Genomic DNA, 27793 nt, shown 5'->3' with positions numbered 1-27793 from the left:
TGCAAACAACCAGTATAGCCAGAGGAATAAGAGGTGAAGCAGACTGATACCTCTGCTCAGGAGTTTGGCAATTTGGCACTAGGAATACTATTTCCTCACTATTTGGAGTCTGGGGTTGGACTTTATTAAAAGTAATAATAGTTATAGTAATTGCAGTATTAGTTGTTTATGTGCAAATATGCTTCCTGTTTGCTGTCAGGCATGTACCAAATTGTGCATTCCCCACCAAGTAATGTTCACGTTTCAAGTGTCAGGATACAGAAGGAAGACGTGGCCACACTAATGCAAATAAATATTGAATAGCAAAGTTACAACAACATGCAGAACAGTTGTTCAAAGGGAGGTTTGTGGGAGAAAAAATATGATATTAAGCAACTGTTCTCCGTGTTGTGTCTTCGCCGTGATTTCATAAACCATACAGTTGTGCAAACCCTGGCTTCTGCACATAGGCCAGAGGAGGGTAAACAGATGTTGAAACCCCACCTGTCCTCACACCGACTGTATTCATGCTTAGCTAAGATTCCTGTTTGTATTTGTATAAAGTGTATGTCAATAAACCCATAATGTGCTAAAAGTATTTGCAACCTGAAAAATACAAATTCTAAACTATATACATCTGAAGGAGGAAGAGGAGCAAGGGGCAGAGCAAAGAAGGATGAGGAACAGATGGTTGACTAGGATGAGGAGGAGTAAAGGAAGCAAGGAGCAAGAGGGTGGGAAGGTGGTGGCTATATAAGAACAGGGAGGATGAAGACGTGGGGCAAGAAGAGAAAAAAATAATTCCATGGTAGCAGAGGGAAGAAGAGAGAAGAGCAGGTGAGGAATAGGAGGAGGGCAAAAAAGGATAGGAAGAAAATGCTACAGAGGGCACAGCCAGCCAGGTCTTACATTCCACCAGGTATTTCCCAGTTGGCCCGGGGACTTGGATGCCAGTTCTGAAAGCCCAGAGCTACTCCTTCTGCCTCAATCACTTTTCCCAGCTCCCAAGATTACTTGCAGAAGGCAAAGGGAGGCTTTAAGGGAGAGAGAAAATGTTGAGAGAGGGCAAAGGTAGAGAGAAAGTGACCAGAGGGAGAACAGAGTATGGAGTGAAAGAGCGAGCATGGATAGAAGGAAAGATTACACAAAGAGATTATGGGAGCAGACTGGTTTGAGCACTGTTGCAAGGGCTGCTTTTTGTCAGCCAGTCCGGGCCTGGCAGAGGGGAGGAGAAAATGGAGGTGTCTATTCAACATCTCCTCACCATGTGTAAAGTACAGCATTCTGCTGTCCTCTACCCCACCATCTACTGTGAAGCCCTCTCTTGTTTTAGAACATAAGAAAACACAAGATCGAAGGATCCCTTCCCTCCAGAGTAATGTCAACTGAACAGAATTGACTCTGAACAGAAGGGGTGTCTAACACAGTTAAAGGACGGCCAGATCAAAGGTAGACTTTGAGGATATTGATGTGATATATTTACATATAATTAATCTAAATGGGAGTTATTTGCAAAGTCCGTTGCAAGCCTGAAAAACAAGCTGCATCTTGTAAACCCTTGGGAAAAACATGCATAAAGAATAATCGATTTAGAACCCCCAACTCACTACTGGCCATTGACAAAAACCATTGGGAGACATACCTTGAGATCATTTCCTCCCATGACCATCAAAACTCTGTCATACACGTGCATCTCCTTCGGTCACTCACACCCGTTAATACATTTGTCCTTCTGTCATGCTTTAACTTCCTTCGCCCCACAAGCCCCGAACTCTCTATGTTTTGTTAAGGCTCACTGGTCACATTAATCTCATCTTTCTGGATCATTACACCGAAGGACATTAAACTTGCAAATGTTGTGTTATTACTCAAGTTACATTACCAATCTTCCACTTTTGTGCATTTGCAGAAATCCTATGTAGGCAGGCATCACACTTCTAGCATTCCATGTGGACGTGGACGAAGGGCTCTCTACTTCTGGGCTAGAAGGAGATTCAAAGAATTCAGATCTTCCGTTAATTTGACAAAATGGGCTGCCTCCACAACTTGCTTTAGAGCCATATGCCAGATGTAAAGATAACGGCAATCCAGTGGGTGAATCCTCGTCTTCAAACTTCTGTCAACCAGAGGGAAAAAAAAGATAGTAAATTGGACTTCATATTTCTAAAAAGCAATGCCTTTTTGAGAACTTTTTTGTAAATGTTACCTTTGTAACGAAAACTAAGACTATGCTTAAATCATAACATATTTCCATTAAAATTTAACTCCTCACATTCACATGCAGATATTGCATTTATCTAGATTGAAAATCGACCGCTACACTTTTACAGATAGATAACATGTTAAAAAAACACACTGATCTGAAAAAATAGATTTCATAAGTTTAAAGTGTGAGAGGGGCGCTAGAGGGTGCCAAGCAAGATGGCCGCACTTGCGTGAGGCTCTTGCGGTTCGGGGACATATCCGGCATTTATCCAGGTCATCTGGAATTTATAAGAGGATAAAAGCGGAAAATCTGAGCAGAGGAACAACACGGCAGTGTATGATGATGAGAAAATCAACTTTACCTGGCCGCGGAGCGTAGGAGATCGCGACTGGCCTGCAGCGCTGGATGTGGGGAACATGGCGGTGATGAGGGATTGATCGGCGGAACTGGAAGCGCTGCGACGATCGATGTGAGCGGCCCGCCTTTAGCTGGTAAGACTGCGGGACCTGGCTGATCAGAGAGCCCGCTGATGACTGCGGAGAGGGGGAGAGCTGCTCCCGTCTGGCGCAGAGGCTCCGACCGAGCGGGAGAGGAGCCGCAACACCGCTGATTGCCTGGCAGGTAGGCGGCCGCTGCTGGGCTGGGAGAGCGACCTGGATCCGTGGCTGGAGGTCCGCATGGCGTCCATTTGACCCCCCCCCGGGATGGCTGCACTCTGCAAGAGGGGGGGCTGGTGGGCGCCGCTCTGCCTGCGCGGAGTGGGGAGGGCCTCTGACTGGCAGCCTCGAAACCTTTTGGGACCCGGCCGTGCGCTGTGACCGTGCGGGCCAGACTGGGAGGAGCCCCCCCCGAAGAGCAGAGGGAACAACCATTGCTGGATGCAGCGAGGCTACAGAGCGCCGCGGGAGGCTGTGCTGGCCCCATCCATCGGGGAGGGGGAGTACCCCTGAAGCAGTCTGTGCAGCGTGACGGGCCTCCTCTTTCCCTGGAAGGCCTACTTTTGCTCCTGGAGGCCTTGGGGCCTGGACTGACCTGCAGGGCCCCTGGGTGACGCCTCCCTCACAGGCACTGCAGTGGGGCTGGAGCTGCAGGTGTTGTATTAGGAGCGACGGGTAGGCTGACCTGCGGCCTGTGCTCCTGGCCTCCTCACGGGAGATAGACCGCGTCTGCACAGCAGCCCTGTGGACACAAGAGATTACGTCTCCTTCAGAGGGAGGCCTCTGAAACTCCAGGGAGCGCGAGACAACTGCCGGAATGCCGGATAGCTGCTGCGCCGGGAAAGAACCCCATGGCTCCCATCCTAGCTTGTTGGAGGTGCACTGGGGAAGCAACACAGACCTCCCTCGTCCCCCTTACAACACTGTGTGAGGGTGTCTCGGCCTCCCCCTGACTGCATACTGAGGTGGGCCCACTATTGGAGGCATGCTGCAATCCTGAGGCGCGAGGCGCGTAGCGGTGGGATCCCTCCTCTATACCAGGCCCAGAAGTCATGCGGCGGATTGAACGACTGCTCCTGTGGGGCCGCGCCGCGTTCCGGACGACATGGGGAAGCCGGACGGACGCCAACTAAAGCTCAACTTTGAGGCAAGAAAGGGAACCCGCTCACAAACAGACCCTGGAAATGGGGAGGGTCCTGCGAGTGATAGCGGCCAAGAACGAGGACCTAGAATCCCGCTCTCGGAGAAACAACCTCCGCATTTTGGGAGTCTCGGAATCAACCGCCACTGGGAAGATGGAGGAGTATGTGGAACGCCTCTTCATTGCGCTCTTTGGAAGGGAGGCCTTCTCACCGGTATTGGTGGTAGAAAGGGCTCATCGCTCGTTGGCGGCCCACCCGGTACCTGGGGCAACACCTCGCCCAATAATCGCCCGCTTGCTTAACTACCGGGACCGGGATGCAGCCGTTCGCCTGTCCAGGGAGCGAGGACAGCTCCGCCATGAGGGAATGGACGTTTCAATATATTCCGACTGCACCATGGCAGTCCAGGACATTTCTACCGGTGAAGAAGACGATACAGCAGCTTAATATTCCATATGCGATGCTCTTCCCCGCAAAACTCAAAGTGCCTTATCAAAGTAAACAGCATTTCTTCACCACTCCGCAGCTTGCACAAGACTTCCTGAAAACCTTGCCGAGGCCGGCAGCGGGACGGGCCTCCCCGCCCCATGGCCCTGACGCTGGTGGCGGCACTTCGGATGTAGAATGATCTCAGAACCCCTGATTTCTGCTCGCCGATCAGAAACCATGCCATATGATAATGAGCCAGATGTTATAGTAGAGTGGGAGTACCTGGACACCGCGGAGGGGGGACCGGAGAGGGAGCGGACATTCTCCCCTTGAGGTGGAGATGCTGCCGACCTGCAACGCACGAGAAGCTGGCCGCTGCCAAGGAGGTAGTGGATACGATGAACGCTTTGGGAATGACTTAGCCGTCTCCCTGCCCCCCTGACCGTCTGCAATACTCTGGACAGCTGCACTCTGCCCCCGTTGCCGCTGAGTGGGCGGCCTCATATGGCATTGTAGACACCCTGCAAATCGGACTCAAGATGACCATACATACGATCACCCGAAAACCCTCACCCTGGCGAGGAAGACCCCTGGACGCCCTCTGGACTCCACCTCAAAGGTGACCCCTTACTGCTATGATTGTTAGCTTCTTACTGCTAGTTGTGGTACAGACTAAGTTGTTCTCCCCTGTTGGGAATACTGTATTGAGGAAAGTGGGGGGAGGGAAGTGGGCCACGGCAGGTTTGGGCTGCTGATGTGGGAGGGGGGTGGGAAGGTTTTGTGTGCGAATGTAAAAAGTGCGAGACCACTTACGGAGAATACATAACCCCAATTTTTGCTATGGCTGAACATTCAGGACCCCCTACATACCACCTCCTCACTTGGAATGTGCGAGGGTTGGGAGAGCCCCGCAAGCGCAGGCACATATTATCTTATCTAGACCGGCACGACATACACTGCCCGATGCTGCAAGAGACGCACTTTAATCCCACTCTCCCCTCCACTTTTGCGGCTCGATATGCCAGTCATTCATGTTTTTCTTCCTATTCATCGTATGCTCGCGGCATGTGCATCCTAGTGAGGAAGTCCCTCCCATACACCCCACTGGGAACTACTGTCACAGATAAGCAAGGCCAGTACTCTATCCTCTAGGGCAGTATAGCCAATCACTCCTTCACACTTGTTTCGTGTTATGGGCCTAACATGGATGATCCAGAGTTTTTCCGGGAACTCTGGGGAAAGATACTGGAGATTGGTCCTACGCATCTTCTATGGGGAGGGGATCTTAATGTGACAGTCAATCCTTCACTGGACTGCTCGCACCCGCAACCAACCCACTATTCTCAGTCACAAGCCACTCTCAAAGCACTACTTGCGTACCATGAACTGGTTGATGCATGGTGACACATACATCCGACGAGGCGGGAGGGCACCTGTTACACCACGGCCCGGGCCTCTTGGTCGAGAATTGATGCATGTCTCATTACTAAGGGCCTTGCCCCTTGAGTGATGCACTCCTCCCACCTACCTTGGACTTACTCGGACCATTCCCCTGTGTTGGTTGCTGTGACCCTCTCACAGACTGACTCTCCTTTACAGTTTTGGAGTTTCAATCCACTATCCCTACTAGACCCAGTATTCAAGCGGGAACTTGAGCAGGAAATCACTGATTTCCTCCCTAGGAATGAGGGTTCGGTGGAGCACTACACCACGATGTGGGAAGCTTTTAAAGTTACCATACGGGGCGTGTGCATCGCAAAGAGTTGCGGGATCTTGAGGTATATCCGGTCCACCTTGCGTCGTCTGGAGACAGAACTCAAACATGTCGAGGCGGAACTGCAGCATAACCCCACTCCTGAGCTGCAAGTTAAGCTACGCAGCGTGCTTAGTGAATACCAAGAGACAGCAGAGAGAGAATGTAAATACAGAGGGAAATATCACAGGGCACGCCAATAAGGGGAAGGTGATAGACCTGGAAAGATGCTCGCGGCCTTGGTCCGGCCTCTGCGGTTCTCGAATACTGTGCTAGAGATTGAGGGGGAAGAGGGACAAATGCATAGCGACACGACTGAGATTGTGGAGACCTTTCAGGAGTTCTACAGAGGACTGTATAAAACTCATAGAACTCAGCCAGTGGACTGCACCCCCTTTATTGAGGATACAGCCATAGCCTGGCTGGCAGATGGGCAGAGGGAATTTCTTTTGCGACATCACGAGGATGACTAAATCATAACGGCCATAATGTAATTGCAGTCGGGAAAGGCCCCAGGCCCGGATGGCCTCCCGGCTGAATTTTATAAAACTTTTCATCATTTACTCATCCCAATACTGAGGCATGTGCTTGAGGAGGCTCGGGAGACTGGTATACTCCCCCCCCATCTCTATGCGGGAGGCACGCATTATATCCATACCCAAGCCTGGTAAATCACCTACCTCATGCGACTTGTATAGGCCTCTCTCTTTAATAAACGTCTACGCCAAAATCCTAGACAAATTAATTGCTAATCGAATTAGTCTCCTTATAACAGTGCTGGTGCTTCCGGATCAGTCAGGTTTTGTGCCCACTAGAGGCATATTTCACAACTTGCGTATGCTATTTGCACTTTTCCATGACAGACCGGGACGCCAACGCTGCAGCTATATTTTTCGATGCCACTAAGGCGTTCAACTCCCTGGAATAGGACTATCTCGCCTTTGTCCTTCAACGCCTGGGGTTTCCAGACTCCTTTTTGGAGTGGATCAACTTCCTCTATACAGGGGTGCGAGCCAGAGTGATAGTCAATGGAATTCAATCGGCCCCCTTCTTGATCACACGGGGCACCCGGCAGGGATGTTCCTTGTCACCATTACTCTTTGCTATAGCCATTGAGCCTCTAGCGGCGAAGGATAGACAATACTTTCGAGACTATGCATTGATATACCCAGAGAGGCAGATCTTAATCTCCCTATATGCTGATGATCTAACACTGTACCTACGGGACCCTGCAGTTAGCCTCAACCCCATTCTCCAACTGCTCATCCTCTTTGGCCAACTATCCGGAATAAATGTGAACTGGGGGAAATCCCAAATATTCCCCCTTACATATGCCACAGTGGAGTTTGTATCTGACTTTCCGCTGAAGTGGTGCGGGGACACCATCACTTATCTGGGTATCCGGATTTCTCGATAACGGGTGGAGCTGATGCGCTCCAATTAAGGCCAGACACTTGATCATATTACAGACAGGATAGCCGGGTGGATTACAATGCCTCTCTGCGTGGCGGCCAGAGTGTCATGGATTAAGATGATAATTTTGCCCAAACTCCTCTACCTTTTTACCAACATCCCCTATGCTCCTTGTCTGTATTTTTTTAAACGCATCAAAACTCAACTAATCAGATTAGCATGGGGTGGAAAACAGCCCAGATTAGCGTGGGAGGTTCTAACTCGGACCTTTGACGATGGGGGATTTGAAGTCCCGGATATGGAATTATACTTGTCTGCGCTCAGGCACACTTTGCGGCCTATTGGATACACCCTCCCCCAGATATGCCTCACCTGGCCATCGAGGATGGATATATGGCTCCCACACCATGCACAGCATATCTCAGCACAGCTGAAGGGTGCGTAGACATTTAGCGGCCACAACTGTCCAATGCACAACTAGTGCCTGGCACGACCTGGCGCCTACACTCAAATGCCCCATTCTCTACTCGCCACTGGTGCCCCTGCAGTGAAGACAGGATATACCGGTCACGACAGAGGGGGGATGCCGCCGCATGCTGCGCAAACTATCCTGCCTTACTTGGAGCCAATTATACAAGAATTGGAAGTTTAGATCTAGTGAGGAGTTTTTTAGTATCACTACCCCCATTCCCCTGGAACGCTTTTATTGGTTGAGGCTCAGGCAAGACATGCGCTCTCTGACTCAGTGGTTCCCATCAGAACCCCCTATTATGATTCCCCTACATACTCTCCTGCAACAAACTTCCCCTGAGCATGTAGTGTCGAGATTATATCGCTCAACTCGGGGGGAATGGGAAAGGGACCTAGCTCCAGCCAAGGGAAAATGGGAGGCAGAATTGGGTACTCCCATCACGACGGAACAATGAGCCTATTGCTGACGCCAAACGGGTGCCATGTCTGCCAATAGCAGATTACGCCTGATACATTATAAAAATATCCACTGATTATATTACACGCCTGCCCGGCTACACTGGCTACATTTGCGGGACACTGACTGCTGTGATAGATGCGGAGCACGGGACGCTGACTTTGGACACTTGGCCTGGGACTGCCCGCATGTCCGGGACTACTGGAGGGAAGTGCTGCAAGCGCTTGATGACATGACTGAAGTACACGTGCCGGACGATCCCCTTACTGTTCTTTTAGGCTACACGGAACAAATCCCTGCCAATGTGCGGAGATTCGCCTCCTTGGTCCGCTTATTGGCGAAGCGGCGAATAGCCTGTCGATGGGGGCACGGCCGAGACCCCAAATTTAAGAACTGGCTTAACGACCTCATACATTGCCAGGAACAGATGCACACCTAAGCCGAACGTATGCCACCCTCCTCACGCCCCAAGGATATCTGGGCCCCTCTTCAGGCATATCTTTTGGCACACGCCGACACTGGGGACACAGAACCAGGTCCGGAGCAAGTGGGGGTCGAGAGACGGGACGGGGAGGGACCTGCAGAGACAGAGGACTCCCCGGAGGTGGAACCACATGAGCACTTTGTGGAGTAGTGGGGAATGGAGGAAAACACGTGGGTAGTGACCTTCAGATGTGTACGATTGTGTGGGACCAGAGTGGACAATGGAATGAGATACTAGGCGACAGATGTTGTTTTTACTGTGACTTATACATCTTGCTGTTTTTTCGGGGAATTTGTTTTGGAGACCCGAGTTGATGACTGCCTGTTCTGATTGCCCACCTGACGCGGCCGGCCCACTGGGGTTGTAGGCGGCTTGCTGTGTTCGCATCCCCATTGCCCTTTGAGCTGTTTGTCGAGTACTGCTGTGCCGGCCCGGTGGGATGTAGGCACCCGGCTGTGTTACATTTAACGATGTCAATAAAGGTCTGTTTAAACCATTAAAAAAAAGTGTGAGATGCCAGCTGTGGCCCTACTCATCAAAGTCTGTATCCGCGAATGTTAACATTGCATTCCACATGCTAGTTTTAGTTGCACAGCATTTAGAACACTGTTGCAATGCTTCTATTTGTCCTACTGAAGGTTCGCCATTTGGCAGAAAAATGACTGTCATTTTATTCCAATTAATTATGGTCAAACTAGTACATAAACCTAGTGATTTTTCCACAAAGCTAGAAATGCTGAAAGGTTGCGCAGTGGGTAGAGTTAGTAATTTATCTGTTATTACCATGATCAATCATCAAAATATTTCTGTGTCAAAATGTATTCCTATTGTTCAATAAAACAATGGTCAAAATGTGAACACTGTAGAGTAATGAAGCACAACAGTGACTTACTAGTAGGTTACTTTCAACAAACCTTTCTTGGGGCCAATGCTGAATGCAAATTAACAAATTCTTCTCTTTCTGGCAGATAATTCTAACCACAAATTCATCACCTTTAAGATATCCCCAAGCGACAAACTGGATCCTGAAGATTTAAAAGTGTGGCTCCTGTGCCAGTATGTGGCTTTGTCTGTCTCTGTGTGGACGATGGAGTCCCATCTAAGTGCCACCCATGTGAATCTACATCAGCTTCATTCTAAACTCCGTTCTCTCCCTTGGACGCTGAGCCCAACAATAATCAATGGTGCCAGTGTGCAGATCTCCAGTTTGAGACCTATTTAGATGGGAAGAGAGACTATTCCATAGTACGAGGAGGTAGGAAGGCAGTGAGAAATCTCCAGTTAAGAGTATCCACCAGAAATAGCCTTACCGAAAGTAAGTAACTTGTTTTTCTGATGGATATTTCCAACTTCGATTCCTAAGCATTAGAATGGATAACAAAGCATTGCTTCCTAAGGCGGCGGATATTTGGAATGGAACATGCCCTTCCAGTCAGATCTGGCAATCAAGAAACTAGTGCTTTGTGAACTTATGCACTGATGCCAATGTCACAGCCTTACAGGTATCGGGGTACAGGCACTCAGCATGCCAAGGCAGTGGTAGCACTCTTCACCCTGGTGGAGTGGGCCAGGAGTCCTTCTGGAGGCTACTTCTTGACCAATGCATAGAAGATCTTAATAGATAGGATTAACCAACATGGCAGAATCCTTTTCTGCACTGACTGCACTGCCCCAGAAAACACCACACAAGGCTCATCTTCCACACAATGAGTTTATAATGCAATCGATGTTAAAGTCTCTTTTAGAATCCAGCCAATGGAGTCTCCCCGACTCCTTTGCGGGATGAGGCAGGGCAAAGAACATTAGAAGAGTGTTGGATTGATCAACGTGAAAGGAAGTCACAAACTGACAAAAAGGCCTCCTGGTTATCAAAACCACTTCATTTGGGTGAAAAGATGGTGTAAGGCAGCTGCACTGAGAAAGCCTAACGTTGACTCACGTGGTCAGCTTAAGTTATGACGGCCAGAAAAAGTCGTTCGAGTCAGAAGACATATTGGACAGCTGTGTACTGGCTTGAAGGTAGTGCAAAAGGAAAGTGAGAACCAAACAGATCCTATTTTGGCATTACAAAGGGTTTGGAAGGAAACATAGGAGTCAACCCTTATATGAACCTAAAACAGGTGATTTGAACAAGGACGACTTGTCTAGCAAATGCAAAAAAGCCAAAAAGGCTGACAAATCTTTAATGGTGTCCAAGGCAAGCTTTTGCTGAGCCGGAGAAAAACAAACAATAAGACATCCAACAGTTTGTTTATACACTTATACCTTCGGACAGTGGACCTGAAAAGAGAAAAGGGGCACCAGCCCTACGTTTTCACAAACCAAAATATTTCTGACGTTTTGCGTGCTGATTCCAACTGCCCTCTGTCCTAAGGCCACCACCCCAAAACATAGGGTGAATGTCAATTTACTTCAAATTTGGAAAAGCACCGCCTGATAAATCAATCCAATCAATGAAAGAGATAGATAACTCTCTTAATGTCCATATATATATATATATATATACGCTGAGTCTTGATGTAAATTTCAAAGCTTGTTTAATATTCCTTTTTTAGACAAAGCCAGCCAACGCGTTTCGTTCTGAAACAGAACTTTTTCAGGGCAAAAGTAGTATCAAGCGCGGTATAGTCCACCAAAGACAGCTTTTATTTCCAACATTCTGAAACACACTCCATGTTACGAGTGGTTGACACATTCCATGGGATTATCCATCATATGAACATTGTGTACGTCAACGAATACTTGTTCAATATTGATTCCTTCTATTATGGCGTAGGTCAAACTTAAATTTCGGTACTGTGATATTTCAAGGTGTGGATAAACTATTCAAAATCCAAAACGGAGATTATTTTCAAGGTAGTCACCTAATCTGTTGGTCAAATACGCCAACACAGCGACGTTCCACCGGTACAAAAAACAGTAGCAGCGGGTTTTTTGTTCCGGTGGAACGTCGCGGTTCATATGATGGATAATCCCATGGAATGTGTCAACCACTCGTAACATGGAGTGTGTTTCAGTATGTTGGAAATAAAAGCTGTCTTTGGTGGACTATACCGCGCTTGATACTACTTTTGCCCTGAAGAAGTTCTGTTTCAGAACGAAACGCGTTGGCTGGCTTTGTCTAAAAAAGGAATATTAAACAAGCATTGAAATGTACATCAAGACTCAGCGTATATATATATATATATATATATATATATATATATATATATATATATATATATATATATATATATATATATATATATATGGACATTAAGAGAGTTATCTATCTCTTTCATTGATTGGATTGATTTATCAGGCGGTGCTTTTCCAAATTTGAAGTAAATTGACATCCAACAGTTTGGCCTGCAACAAGTCCATCTTGCTGATGCTACAACAGGCTACAAAGTTGACACAGCTCCCGGTGCAGACAGACTTTGATGAGGGCCTTCAGATTCTTAAGGTCTCACAGGATGTGGTAGTCTGCCCCAAAAGCAAATACCAGGGACTTGCCTTGTAGGGGTCTGTCACAGACATTTGTTTGCAAGGTCCCTACAATGTTTAAGCCCTGTGGTTTTTGGAGGGGACATAGTTCCCATGCACACAGGAGAAGAAGAATTTTGAGAAAACAAAACTGGTCAACTGATGACAAGTGCGCTAAGGATACGTGTACGAAGGTGCAGAAAGCTGCAAAATGTTTCCGATCCTACAAGACGTCCATATGGTTGTGGAAGGCACAGAGACGACCATCCCCCACCTGTTTGAAATGCCCAGAGGTTAAGGGGGGGGGATTTCTTCCATGCAACAGGTTGTGTCCAAAGATCACTAGGTTTTGGTGGACTATTTTTACAACCCTCTATTGTATATTGGGAACACAGATCAAACCTATACCCTTTATTGCTCTTTTAAGAATATTGGAACACATGGGGGGGACGGGGGGATGAGGGGACCGCATTCTGGTGGGTCTGGGCAACAGGCTGGCAAAACATTTCTTCGCCAGGTGCTGGAACGCCTCTGCAGTGGGGAACTGGTGTGCAGCCATGGACTGGTATTCAAAATTGAAGGAGTTTATGAGGCAAGACGAGCCTGTCTGCGCTCATCTGTGGCCAGACTAGGCTAGGCTGGGCTTTCTCTCTTAGATTTTCATCCCAGAAGGGATTTTTAATATTGTTTATGCATGGTGCTCTACTTTGGTAAGGTAAGACGTTACAGCACAACAGTTATTGGGATTGTTACAAATGAAATCAAACTGACTGAGCACAGATTGTCACTGGACCTTGAGGTGTTGCCTGCTCCACTGGCTGATGGCTATATTACAGTCAGTAAGCAATTATTATTGAATATTTTTAACAATCTGGCCCATTCTCCTTTAGCAAGCACATGGCCACCCTCTACTATAGTTCCTATTTTTAAAAAGGGCATCCCGGCTGCTATAGGCCTATTTCCTTAATAGATACTACATTAACAAGCATTTGCAATGCAATAGGTCTCGCATTTGCGAGAGTTAGAACTATAGGTGTTGTAAATGTTTTTTACTACTGTTTTTTGGAGCAGAGTGGATGTACGTGGCGTGTACTGGAATTATGTGGATAGCAATTATGTGGTACTTCGTGTATAGGAAGTGGGTAGAGTGGGATTGTGTATTATGGAGAGTAATTATGTGGAATGGTATTTTGTGTTGTGGAGTAGTAGCCTCAGGTTTCGTCTCCCTCGTTTCCATGGATGCTAAACTATAAACTCAATGTGGCACAAAGAAAGTAATAGGGTAATAGTCAACCAAAGAGAAGCACTTCTGGATCTACTCCGATACGAGTAGAATTACTATATAAAACATCCTTTCTGTAGTCAATAAAAAAAAGATTCAAGCCCTTTGGGAATGAATTCCAGATATGCTGCAGTGAATTATGAAGGGCCGATATATGCAAATCCAGGTTTTTTTCTTTCTGCCCAATGGGACTTATTCCAATGTCTATAATGGTACCGATAATGTGGCTCTCAGAATGGTACTGCCCTTGGGTGTTTCATGTAAATATGCTCAACCTAGAACAAGATGGGTAAAAAGGACACTAAGAAAAGAATTTCGTGAAGGGGTAACACACTTTTTTGTGAACAGCTATAGTAATGGTATCAGATTTGGATACATCTTACCTCCATCTTTAGATCGGGTGGTACTGCCACGGCCAGGGGTGAAAAAGCTAGAGAATATTTTGGATGTAAGTTACAGATTCTATCCAATACTACGGTGGCAGCCTTGATAGACATTACTACTCAGTTGGAAAGTTTGCGGGTGTATTCAGAACAGACTAGCTATGCAATGGATTTTATTTTGGCACAGAGTGGTGGAGTATGCACAATAATTGGAGACCAGTGTGTTGTTGGCAAAGAGAATTTGGAAACAAATATAACGCAACACATTATGGACATCATTGAGAACGTCAAAGGGATGGAAAGTGGAAATTGGAGTTTGTCTCTTTTGGGTAATTAGGGTTGGATCCTCAAGGAAATTATTTATGTTATAGCAGCATTAATATTCTGTTGCATTCTCTTCCAATGCCTTCCCCTTTGTTGTTCCTTTTGTGACACTGCTTTAGCGCCCAAAGAAAAATTATCAGCCCATGGTACCAACGCCGCTATGATGCTCCAAGTTGATGTCGATGGTGTTCTGAATATAGATTAGTGAATATTTGAGGACTCATCCCTCCTTGCTGTCCCAATGTCTGAGGATGACTGTAAAGTGTGCCCATAGCTTCACCTTGATTACATTTCTAATTTTGAGGCTCTATCCGCTTCTGATGATGTTACAGTTGCCCCGAATATGTGCCTGTTTTTCCTGTTTTTTTTGCATAACGGAAAATGTCCTTAGCTCTTGCTAAAAGGAGGGTTTGTTAGATTGTGCTCAATGATGGTCTCGTAATGCCATGTATATGTTAGCATTCGCTGCACCATTTACTTTTCCAGACTCCATTTTGTGTGAGGTTCAAAACAAATCCTTGCCTGTTCCGAGAAATACCATTTGCTAAGTTTCGTTTCTTTAACAAAGAATTGCTTATGCCATTGCATTGTTTTCCCTCGATAAAGAACCTCTCCCCCTGTCTGGCAGGTTGAGCGCAACACAGGATGGAACGGCCTTGAGAGTGTCCTGAACTGTGAAAGATATGAGAATAGAAACCTTTTTTTTTTATGTCTTTCTCTGTCTGACCACATCTGCTTGGAAAATTCCACTGTGGGTGTGTTCTTAGCCAACCATGCAATGTAGATAATATATCTTTATGCTTACTGTTACTCTGTTTCCTCTGTAGTACTCTTACGAGACTGTGCAGACGGAGCCCCGCTCAGAGCATTTACTAATAAACTATTACTGGTGTATATTCTCCACTGTTTCTCTGACTCTCTTTCAGGATGGAAGGCTAGGAGGCGGTCTGTGGTGACCCAGGTGGTCAGAAGCGGGTCGCTTCCTTAAGGTCAGTGTTTTAGAAACTGCCTGTTAATCCAAGCACCTGGGGCGTGAGGGCGACTAAAGTATGCACCAGAGGTTGAAAGCTCAACCTAAAAACTGTTTTTAAATAATGGCTAAGCAATGTGTTTTAAAAATGTATTTGTGCCAGCAGCAGGTAGTGCTTTGCTGCGCACAGTGCCACTACTGCCCGGAAGCAAAGGGCTCACACAGTAGTGATGCAGAGCATCCTGGGTGATGGCCGGGCCACACGGACAGTTCTGTTGCATAGCACCAGGCATCACTGCCTCGCACCTCAGTGGGCCTTTCTGACATTGCCCGCCTTGGGGGCAATGAGAGACCACGTTGGCTTATTGCTAAGCACGCCGAGGCAGGCTTGTTCCTCACCCATCACACAACACACAGCCTGTAAGAATTGGCTGCCTCAGCGGGTTCTAAATTGCCTACACTCTCTGTATAGCTCTATGGGTTAATGTGTTGGCTGCAGAGCTATGCTGTCCACCTGTTAACATTTTCGAATTCTCTGCCTTTCGAGGTCTCTGCCTTGCGTTTTAAGTTATATCAAATGAGCACCATTAAGTCCCGCAATTATAATTAAGGCTCCCTGTTTTCCGTTTTTACTAATTTTTACGGATAAATACAGACAGAAAACATTCATTTTCTTGTCTATTTATTTTTAAATGTGGATAAAAACGGAAATTGGTTAGCTTTTTGAGTACTTCCAAATACTGTCTGCCATGACTGTGACTGCGATGTGTGGATTGATGGCTAAGGGGGTTAAAAAGAAAGGACTTTTAGTGACGATGCTTCAACAGCAGTAGATATGCACACGGTTGATGCTGAAATTTGCATATTTTCATATAAGTGCACTGATTTATCTTCTGTGGGTGTTCACAGCACTGAAACCTGGCAGACTTTCAAGCATGAGTGCATATATATTGGGTAAATAAATGTGGAAATATACTAATTTCAGCTTAATTTTTCCACAAAACATCAAATAAATATGGATAAATACAGATAAAATAAGCAAAAAATAAATATGGATAAATACCGATAGAAATGGCAAAAAAATAAATACCATAATTAGAATACACTTCAAGAAGATTATTGCAAGTACAACAGATTTTTTTAAATTTGTTGTTAAAGTATGCGGACGCACAGATGTGAGCTGCAATGAAGATGCAGCTCCGTCATTGACGGACTGTGATGGGTAAAAAGGGTAGGAAAGCCAGACACGGGCAGCCAGAAGAGACAACATTACCTGCCCTCTCTTCATTCAAGGCTTGGGCAGAGGCCATACCCATAGGGTGCATAAAGGGGCCTACGTGCACCGTTGTTTTATCTGTCAGCACAGAAGACCACTGTGGGTTACAGGTGACTGAGAAAGTATCTGCCAGTGCAAGGCAGCCGGCCAAGCTATACCCGGAACTCAAATGTCCCCGTTTTATAGTTACCCAACATGGCAAGTAGCAAGAATGCAGCCCGCGGTGAGGCTGGAGTTTGTACCCCACCATCATGAAAACATGTGATGCCTAAAACAACTCTGGGTTGTGGAGCAGCTGCGTCAAGGGGGGTGTTTCATGCGTGTGTTTGATTTGTGGCCACTCAGACCAGCAGGGCAGTTTCTAGGTGTTTTGCGGCCCTAGAACCAGAATTGAAAAATGCGGCCCCCTGCCTTTCACTACCATCACTCTCTTCCCCATCATCCAGGCTAGAAGAATTCATGCATTAAATAGAAACCTCGCTAACCAAGCAATCAAAAAGAAGAGTGCTGTAACACCACCACAGTAGATGATCTTGGCTAGAGTCAACAGGTAGAGATAGTTCTCAAAGATTTACTTCAATTCTGGATCTCTCTAGCTTCTGCTAGATCTAGATTCTTGGTACATGACAATATTCTCAACTCAAGTTGCCAAGTTGCCACAGTCATTGACGGACTGTGATGGGTAAAAAGGGTAGGAAAGCCAGACACGGGCAGCCAGAAGAGACAACATTACCTGCCCTCACTTCATTCAAGGCTTGGGCAGAGGCCATACCCATTGGGTGCATAAAGGGGCCTACGTGCACCGTTGTTTTATCTGTCAGCACAGAGATAGCCTGCAACCCATTATTCATAGTAGAGTCTTATAAGCAGTGCTTTACATGGAAATATCGAACTGCTGGCACACACGATACCAGGGTAACTGTTTGCTACTGGCAAGTATGGGTACTGCGTCTTTAGCAGCATTGAAGGCCTCCTGAGAAGTGCAGGTACTCGGTACCTGTCTTTAAGTGTTTTTCCTACATTTAGACATACACAGAACAATGACTTCAAGCCACTGCAACAGGGTGCACCAGTCCGGGGCTTTTTATTTCCAAGTCACTGTTTTCAGATGTGTGACCTATGCGGAAGTGAACCAGCTTACAAATCCTAAAGTGCACTAGGTTATTCAATAACAAAAACTGGTGCACTGCTACCCTGGAGACTCGCAGTCCTTTGGAAACCTTATGCTAACCACACATCTGCTAGTTTAGCACTGCTTACTAGCACTCAAGGTGAAGGCGGCTTGAGGCTGCCGAATTTTTGTACTGCACTTTATGGGTGACTGAGAAAGTAGCTGTGTGTGCGAGGCAGCTGGCCAAGCTATACCCGGAACTCAAGTGCCCCCGTTTCATGTTTACTGAAGATGGCAACTAGCAGTCAAGGTAAAGGGGCCGTGAGGTTGCTTGATCTCTGCACTGTGGGTTACAGGTGACTGAGAAAGTATCTGCCAGTCCAAGCTATACCCGGAACTCAAATGTCCCTGTTTTATAGTTACCCAACATGGCAAGTAGCAAGAATGCAGCCCGCGGTGAGGCTGGAGTTTGTACCCCACCATCATGAAAACATGTGATGCCTAAAACAACTCTGGGTTGTGGAGCAGCTGCGTCAAGGGGGGTGTTTCATGTGTGTGTTTGATTTGTGGCCACTCAGACCAGCAGGGCAGTTTCTAGGTGTTTTGCGGCCCTAGGCGAGAATTGAAAAATGCGGCCCCCTGCCTTTTACTACCATCACTCTCTTCCCCATCATCCAGGCTAGAAGAATTCATCCATTAAATAGAAACCTCGCTAACCAATCAATCAAAAACAAGAGTGCTGCAACACCACCACAGTAGATGATCTTGGCTAGAGTCAACAGGTAGAGATAGTTCTCAATGATTTACTTCAATTCTGGATCTCTCTAGCTTCTGCTAGATCTAGATTCTTGGTACATGAAAATATTCTCAACTCAAGTTACCATTAGGTGACACAAATGCCAACGTTTTTGCATCTCCGGTGTTGTGTCTTCAAGAACTAGATCCAGGAAGTGCTGCCAGGGATAGCAGGTGCCACCAGAGCACATCCCGACCATCGGGTGGGCAGACCAGTGCCAATTCCTGCAGCCTCCTTGAACTAATCGATAACTAGACCAATTAAACGTCATCCAGTCTCAGCCAATGAAATGATTCCCAAGCTAGAAAGGAATTATGGCCACCTATGAACTGTTTCAAGCACTGAACGGACAATTGGCCAACTGATCTTTCATAAGACCTGAAATGTCTCATGATACACCACCAATGCCTCGCACCCAGGCACCCGCACCTAACGAATGAAGCAGAGTACATAGTGCCCACTATCAACTAGGTGATCTATATAGCTGGGACAGAGGGTGGAAATATAGAGTGACCATACAAATTGGTTTGCCTGAAGACATACACATGACACACGCAATCACTAGATGCGCTTCAATTTTTTTTTACTATGGGGTGTCTTGTGACTAGTTTCAGACATTAACACCAATGATAAACGCTCATCCTGGCCAAGTAATTGAACATCACAGGTAAAAAAAAAATTACGACAGAACCAGTCTGAAACGTCACCCTCACTGGTCAGGCATACAAGACTGGATCATTAGCCACCACCTGGTTAGCAATTATCAAACGCCCGTTAAGGTGATGCCTTGGGTCGCCACATCATAAACTAGACCCTTGGACACAACCCAATGAGGGGGGATAGTGATAATGTAATCTCTCATAAAAAAAGCATTCTTAAAATGGATTCCTACTGTTCTTCACTCATCATCCTATATGCACAGCAGGCTTTTGCAGCATTAATGATAGTATGATGGAAGAAAGACTAGATGGTGGCATACTGCCAGAAAACCATTGATATCAGATCTTGAAGTCATCTTCATTCTTCATCCTCAAGATGTGTCTCGAGAATCCATACAAGTTTGCCCAGTCTCTAAATTCTCAACCCCAATACAGTCTGCAGCCAGAACCCATTCAATCCCAAAGCCTCTAGGAATTTACACCATAACCATCCTTTTCTAGCAAAGAGACTACATCCATTTCACATCTAGTTGGCAACTGCACTGCCACCCATGGGCACAACCCAGTCACACACACTTCCTTTTTCGCTCACTCGCTGCCCCCTTCCCAACCAATTAACCAAGTCTCCTTCCAAATAGAGACTTGTATTTGTTTACCAACCAGCAGAACAAACTAGTCATCCTTGCATCCCAAGATTCTATATACCTTTTGTAAGGCTCTAACTGGTAGAATGCATGGGCTTATGTAGTGATGCAACCAACCAAGACATTGTATTTAATGTGCCAAGCTCAATGAGCAATTTCCCAACAGTCGCTTCTGGTATGCACCTACATATGAAGAACGAACAGGACAGAAACTTCATTGAACGTCAGAAAAAAAAGGGATGAGGTTTGGGAGCCCCAAAGCAGGTTTTTGACTGGTATCCCTCACATACAGGTTCAGTGGAGCATCAGGAAGATCAGGTGTCTTTGAAAAATGGGCCATTAGCTGGGTTCCTCTATGGCAGTCTTTATTTTTACTGATCATGGTGAACATGTTGCCACCGGTGTAGAGCACATGAGGGTAACCGCTTTTGTTTATTAGACTTGTCTAAATGCTTCAGCTTCATTCTGACCAACAATAGCTCAATTGCACCATTCATCCCCATCCCAGGCGGGAATCTGTGTAATGCGTAAGAAGGGCCAACTGATCCAGGCAGGCATGTCTGAGTGAACACAGTGATCAACTTAGATCCAATGCTGGAAGCAGCAGGGCCACCCCAAGGTCAGGGGGTTGGGATCGCCAGACTGGAACAGGCCAGATCTCACAATGAAACAGCTGGAAATGGTAGTCCTCAATTAAGCACTGAGGGACATCGCCTATTGAAATTAACCTTCAATGTGCTACTTTTTAAAGTTTTAATCATATATTGTTCCAAATGCACACTCTGATTCTCCTTTAAAATTAACTGTTAATCTTAGAAATTGACTTTAGTACAACCTGGGAATGTGCTCTGTCTATGTACACACTACAAGAAAATGATGTCTGCTCCCTATGCTGGGAGTAGTCTCATGGTGTCCGACAATACAGACTTCATGAATTTGTGAACCACACGGTCATTAGTTCATGAAAATTAAAGTAAATGTATTATTGCCCGATTCATTCAAAATATAAATTCACTATATTCAAATAATTTAACGAAATTTTCAACTGTTGTCGACATGAAATTCAAATCAGAATCAACATGTATACAGTGCAGGTCAATGGTGAATATTTTCCATGCACGTATCAAGAGAGAGAGAGAGGACTAGAAAGCTAGTCCGCGTCCTGAGGAAAGCCAGATTATCCTAAGGCCCTGGCTGAAACATGTCGACCAACATACGGATGTAGGAGGTAGAAACTCGCCACCTGAAACATCCTCTAGCCTTATTTTAACCACTGACGGCGGCCCAGTTATTAAACTCTAATTTACCCTCGGGTACTGGGACCATCGCCAAGCCGTTTTAACTGTCAATTCACTAACACCCCACACTGCACTCTCAGCAAAATACCAGCTCCGCTGTAATCAGGCGTCAAAGCACACCCGGGACACATTAGGTGTCACTGGGTGGGCCCGATGATGAAGCATGCCACCAACTAGGTTGGTGGGTGAGGGCTTCATGAACACACCAACCAGGTGCCCCCTGACAAAACTGGTCAGAGTCCATATATTAATAGTCATACAAAGCTAGTCTTCTTTGATAAAACATATTTTCCATGGTCATTGTGAGGTTAGCTCCATGATTTTGCCACAATGCATTTTGGTTCATGTGGTCCTTAAAGAGATGGTGGCTAAAAATAGAACAAACTATGTCTGTTTTGGTCGCTACAAATGCACCCCTAATAAGTTACATTATTTGCACACATATTCCCCATTACCTCTCAGAAGAACGGATGCTCCTAGAAGCGGGCAGGCACCTTGGGGTCAGCACAGAATGCGACCATGCGAGACAGACAGAGATCCGGCTCCGATCGGGTCAAGGGCGAATCAGAAATCGGCTCGTGGCACCGAACATGACGTTGTCACGTCGAATTATAGAAGGAGCTACCCAATGCTCTTTCAAGGTCGAAGGCCATTTAAGGGGATTCCCAAACTCATTTTTTGCCGCCCTCCCTCTTTTGCCGCCCTAGGCGGGCGCTTAGTCTTGCCTAATGGTAGAAACGGCCCTGTAGACCAGTAAACAGGGCACGATTCACAGAACAGCTTTCTAGCTGGGGTGGAAGGGGCGGAGAATAGAGAACATCCATAACAATCCACCCTCTGCTTACCCCCTCTGCTGCTACCTCAGCCTGAATGTCCCTCACTAAGAAAATAAAATTTCTTAGGAATTAGACATCACTTGAGCACACTGGCGTCAAACCGAAGCATGTTACCTCTCAGACACTGCAAGCATTTGTTTCCAAGGCAGGGACACAGACGAGGAAGGCGATGAGCAGGAAAGCACGAGATCGACAGATTAAACATGAGGCGTGTAGGCTCCTTGCAGGGAAGAAAAGCAACACGTACAAAAGAGTTCTTCAAACGACAAATAAAGGATGCCAGCATAAGTAAACTACGTGGCCGGGACTCCTCAGCCTCAAACGGAAGTGAGGTATCAGCTGCACCAACGAGTAAGGAGGTGGCAAAGAAGAGCGATGCAAGAGTGAACCTATAGTAAAGCAGCAGCAGGCAATAAAGTTGATTTGTTATTACAGCAGGTCTATGCAGCTAGCACATGCGCTACCTAGGCTCCACCTAAAAATCATGGGAAGGGTCTTATATAATAGGATACAGGAATGGGCAGAGGAGAAGGCCATCCTGTATGCTTGGTCAAACATTTTAGCATGTGGAATAGACGAAGCACTGGGGCACTTCTTAGATATTTGCACAAGGACATAAAGGCCAGAATTAGAATCAACATTCAGGGGGAGGTTTCTAAAGATACTGGCATTGTTAGGGTGTTGTGTTAGACAAGGGTGTGTTTTGTTTGGGTTTTTTTTTAGGTTGTGCATCAATAGTTTATTAGTCAATTAAAACCATAAACATGATTCAAACATACAATTCGAAAGATTAAAAATGCATACAAAAAAAACAAAAAAACTTTGACGTACATCTACTTCAGCCATTAGACATCTTGTTGCTGGACCATAACATTTTATCACTTTCCTACCTAAATATAGAAGAAAAGGTGCCAAATACAGATATTAAAAGCATTGAATTGACTAATCAGGGACTGGTCTTTTCACGAGGGTGTGTTTTATGTGGGAGGGGAAGAAGCAACAAAGCGTGAGACACAAGGGAAGGAACAAGGTGTAGGAGGGGAAGAAACAAGGGGTTGGGAGGGAAAGCAGTAGTGGGAGATTTATAAGTAAAATAGTACCAGAAGCAAGACGAGCAGTGGATAAACAGTGGATAAACAGCAGAAAGACACTAATAAAAGTAAATCAATCAGTCTCTGCTCCAAACTGTTGAACAAGGAGGGACGCTGGCCAATTAGGAGGCATCAAATACGAGTGTCAACCAAGCTAACGAATGGTTAGCAATGGGCGAGCTCCAAGCCCTTTGAAGTAAACAATACAGCTAAGTGACGCGTGGTCTCGCCGGCTGCAACATGGTCACACCTTGAGCGGGATCTTTCGGACAAGAGCTTGATCCGCCAAAATCCTGGGGCAGCACCACAGTCAACTCCTTCATGGTGTGCCGACTGGGCTGCCCACTCCCCGAGGGATGCATTGTTTCCGGTCTAGCTTGCCTGCCAGCTATCTAGCAGCAGAGCCAACTTCATCCAGGACATAGCCGTGACCGCCGGGGCCCTCGCTGCGCCGAATCGAGCAGGCTGCCGCTGAGAAGATGGGGGACACGGATTGTATTGCAGCGGTCCTGAGGAAAAACTGAATACACAGAAGGCGATCTACCATACGTGTGCTGATATACAGCAATCCAACCACTGTTCATCTGCATAACACGAAGGGCACCGCTCCACATCACTCAGACGTGCTGTTGGTGCGAGGCCTGGCGAGTGGGTGTGTGGCCTGCCCTGGCAGCGGTGAGGACAAGGTCTAGCTGTGGGGCGCTGCTACTCAGGAGTTCTGATCAGAGAGGACCTGGGCAGCGAGGACTGTAACCCATGGCGCCGGATGAGACCCAAGGCCTGCTGACGGAGCCTGCCGGCTGGAGGTGGGTCCCACACCGTCTACCACACGGACAGAAAGTAAGGAGGCAGGGGCTGTTGGGGGGGGGACGGGGGGAGTACCCTCAAGACCCAGCAAAGCTCCCCTTGAGACAGGAGGTGCACCCTCCTTCGCCCTCTGTCATCCTAGGGCCCTCACCTGGAACACTGCTATACCCTCCCCAGGGATCCCCGCAATGTATACAGCTGGAGCACTGCTGTTAAGGCCCAGAGAACAACTGGTATGAATCTTGTTGAGGGTGTTGGGGCCGGCTGCGGTCCCCCTTGGGCTGGTGCGCTGCCCGGCCTGCCCATTGGCTTTCATACCCCGTCTAGTGGTGCATGTGTGCATGAACTGCCCCACGCCTTGGGCTGAGGGCAGTAATATAGGGCACCTGTGTGACATTAATCCAGCAGCATCGCTGCCGCTGCCACCTCGCAGTGGCAGGCCGCGATTGACACAACCAGGAAGGTGATTTCGGGTCTGCTGGGCTGAGCAGAGTCTGCGGTGTAAGACACTGGATAACTGTGCTACTCACACCTGCCTTGTAACGTAGCTCTACACACCCCCCTCCTTGGCATCTGTGTGGGCAACACGCCCGCTCGCTTGCAAGCTTGGGAAAAATGGACGCTAAGCAGCCGAAAGCATCCTTTGACAACAGGGGCATTGGACGCAATGACGAGCAGTACCAGGAGGCGGAGGAACAGTTCACACAGACCGAAGATACCAGCGGACAAGACGACGATATCCGCTCTCTTTTATTGGAGGTAAATTGCAGTCTAAAGACTATAGACTCAAAATCAGAACACCTTACCGCCCGGCTATATCAAGTTAAACAGCGGGTCAACACATGATACTTGAATCACGTAACTGGAGTCCAGAGTATTGGATGCAGAAGATACGCTCACAAATGATCGACAATGCCTGCTACAAATGAAAAGGACAAACATTTAGAATCCCGCTCCAGAAGAAAATCTCTGCATCACTGGTATTCCGAACTCACAGCGATCTCCAAAATGGAAGACTACTTGGAATCCCTGCACCACCGCCTGGAGCCCCAGCAACCAAATAATTGCTCACCTATTAAACTACTGTGACCGCGTCACGATCCTGTGGAAAGCTGGAGAAATGGGAGCGGTCAGACATTGGGATAATGCCCTTTCCTTTTTCCTGGACTTTACCCTAGCTGTACAGGCTGCAAGGAGGGAATTTCTAGCAACAAAACATATCCTCCGGCGGTTGGAGATTCTCTATGCCCTCCTCTACCCGGCCAAATAGTGCATTGCCTGCAGAAGCAAACCACAGTTCTTCACAGATCCTAAGGCTGCGCTGTCGTACACAAAGCAATTGTGTAAAGACATTAAGAAACTGCACACCCCACCAGGCCTGTCGGAAGAGGGCAGCACCAGCGACAGAGACTAGAAGTATGCAGCGAGCAATTGCTTCAGAAACTCTAATGATGCTATGTTCAATTGGGCAGGCAGGCCTACAAAAGACATAACGGTTTAAACTGTCGTGTCCCAGGCGGGTTGGCTATCCCAAACCACAATATGCTATTTCCTGTTTACCCCGCAAGAACATATCACTCGGCCACCCTGACCTTGCGTGGGGAGCTCCTGCATGGTGAAACCATGTCCCCACAGGATAATTGCCCTATGTGCTGGTTACGTTCCTTGTTGGGGATTTTGGGATGGGAGGGGACACTATTGTAACCTGTTTGGAGTGTTGGAGTAGGGGGATGGGCTATGTTGGGGAATCACAGTTGACCATCTAAGGCGTTGCCTGGGAGGCCCTATCTAGGGATGGGGGGGGGGGGGTGGGACGGGGGTCTGTTGGGGTTAACCTCTCCCTTGTTAGCTCTGTTTCTGCAGTTTCTGGTCCCTTTCTAAATGAAGACAGCACTAACAATTGTACTGTGACATAACAGACAAACCCTCACGTACAGCAACACAATACAGCGAGACATGCGTGCTCCCCACAAGATGACGTGTCCAACGTAACATACTTAACTTGGAACATACGGGGCCCAATTGGCCACCGCGAATCCCGGCTAGTACATGCATATCTAGTTTGTCACACCGTGGATATGTGCTTCCTCCAGGAAACGCACCTTTGTACTAGCAACAAAGCCCGTCTCCGGGCTCAATGGTGTGGTGAATCCTAATCCTCAGTCTATTTAAACTATGCCCGTGGGGTCACAATACTACTCAAGAAAGGGCTGCCAAGGTGCACAACGCACTCCCTTACTGACAAGGGTGGATGATACACCATTCCGGTGAGTTCACTTTACGCACAGCCAAAGATCATGGCTGCCACTTATAGACCCTGACTTTTTCCTCAATATCTGGAAACAGATATTGGATTATGGCCCCCGACCGATACTATGGGGCGGTGACTTCAATACTGCACTGCCGGGTCACCTAGATGGCTCAGGTATTCGAATGCATCACCCGCACTCGATGGATATGCATACAATTGTGACCCGAAACTAAGGACACTGGCTGACTGAACCAAACTTGTAGAATATCAACCAGAGGCAGATGGGGTGATACAGCAACTCGCATGCGAAACACAGCTGCGATGCTATGGCGAGGGAGATCACCCTGGCAGGACACTGGTGGGAATTCTGCACAAACCACATGCCTCATCGTATGTGTCCGAGCTACGCGACAATGAGGGTCAAATTATCGCTTTTCCCAAAAAAGAGCCCTCTGTGATGTCTTACTTCTTTGCCCTGCTTTACTCTGTGGGAAAGGCATGCAACCAGGAATCTCTAAAAAGATACTTCGACTCCATTGAGCTGCTCTGGTCAGACTCTGGACACCGGGAATATCTGGATGCCACAATCACGCTGGAGGAACTGGCACAGGTCATTGCTAGTCACCCCAGAAGATAAGGCCCCCGGTTCAGATGGGCTCACTCCCGCCTTTTACAAAGAATATGCCACTGTGCTTATTCCACATCTCATTGAGATGTACCACGAATCACTGTCAATAGGTCACATTCCCCCAACTCTCCGCGAGGCAATCATTACTATACCCAAGCCGGACAAACCCCATGAGCTCTGCAACTCCTATCATCCCCCATCTCTAATAAATGTAGACAACAAAATATATGCGACAAGCCTGGCAAACTGCTTATTACCTCAAGCCTCTAATTGTACGGCCCGATCAGTCCGTGTTTATACCAGAGAGGGCCACATCCCAAAACCTCCGCACCATATTCTCCGTCATGGAGCATATTCACCCCTCTCTGCCAGCGGTAGTAGCTCTTCCTGATGCCAAAAAGGCGTTTGGCTCCCTCGAGTGGCCATTTCTTTTACCCCTCCTTGGGCGCCTTGGCTTTAGCGCAAGCTTTAAAAAATCTGTTTAATGTACACCCTTACCTCAGTGCGCATTAAACTAAATGGCCACATCTTTGAACCCACTGCAATCACCTGCAGCACCAGGCAAGGCTGCCTTCTCTCCCCGCTCCTGTTTGCAGTGGCCATGGAACCACTGGCGGCTAGAATGCACCAATACCATGCGGAACAGGGCAGGGGCTTCCCGATTCAGGGACTATTAGTGTCTATGTACGCAGATAAAATCACCCTTTGTATTTGCGAACCAAACAAGAACCTGGAGCCTATGATGAGAGAGGTGATCAGATTTGGAGGCTACTCTGGCGTACAGTTTAATTGGACTAAATCTATACTCTTCCCGCTCACAGATGCTGCACAGCCATACCAGACGGAATACCCATTCAAATTGGAGTCGGAGTCGCCTACAGACCTGGGCATATGGCTGAGCAGGGATCCGGAGGAGCTATGGAGAATAAATTACAGGACAGCTGTAAACTGGCTGGAGACGCGTATTCCGGTATGGAACTAATTACCTCTATACCTCGCTTGACGCATAGCAATAGCAAACATGGCTGTCCTACCAAAATTCTTATTCTTGTCAATGTCCACTTCCCCTCACGGGAATTTGTTTGAGTAGTGCTTAGTGATTTAAGACTGACTTAATAGGATTAATTAATAAATCCAATGTGAACTTAATTCATCAACATTAATTGAACCAACAAGGAATATAACACATAGAACATGAAAG

At 47.1% G+C, this 27793-nt stretch overlaps 1 protein-coding gene across 6 annotated transcripts in view; it reads right to left on the bottom strand.

Moving 5' to 3' along the window:
• The window catches only part of FIGLA (folliculogenesis specific bHLH transcription factor), a 394249-nt gene that overhangs the window by 174671 nt on the left and 191785 nt on the right, over positions 1-27793 (bottom strand). For all 6 annotated transcript variants that reach the window (XR_013602295.1, XM_078665740.1, XM_078665741.1 and 3 more), the window contains exon 4: positions 1862-2095. Coding sequence is in view for 5 of the 6 variants with exons in the window: in XM_078665740.1 (XP_078521866.1) it covers positions 1862-2095 (234 nt within the window). In the remaining variant the exon portion in view is untranslated. The remainder of the gene's footprint in view (positions 1-1861; positions 2096-27793) is intronic.

Source organism: Lissotriton helveticus, chromosome 11 (assembly GCF_964261635.1).
Source record: "Lissotriton helveticus chromosome 11, aLisHel1.1, whole genome shotgun sequence".
Classification (NCBI taxonomy): domain Eukaryota; kingdom Metazoa; phylum Chordata; class Amphibia; order Caudata; family Salamandridae; genus Lissotriton; species Lissotriton helveticus.
This window is presented reverse-complemented; position numbering and strand designations above follow the sequence as displayed.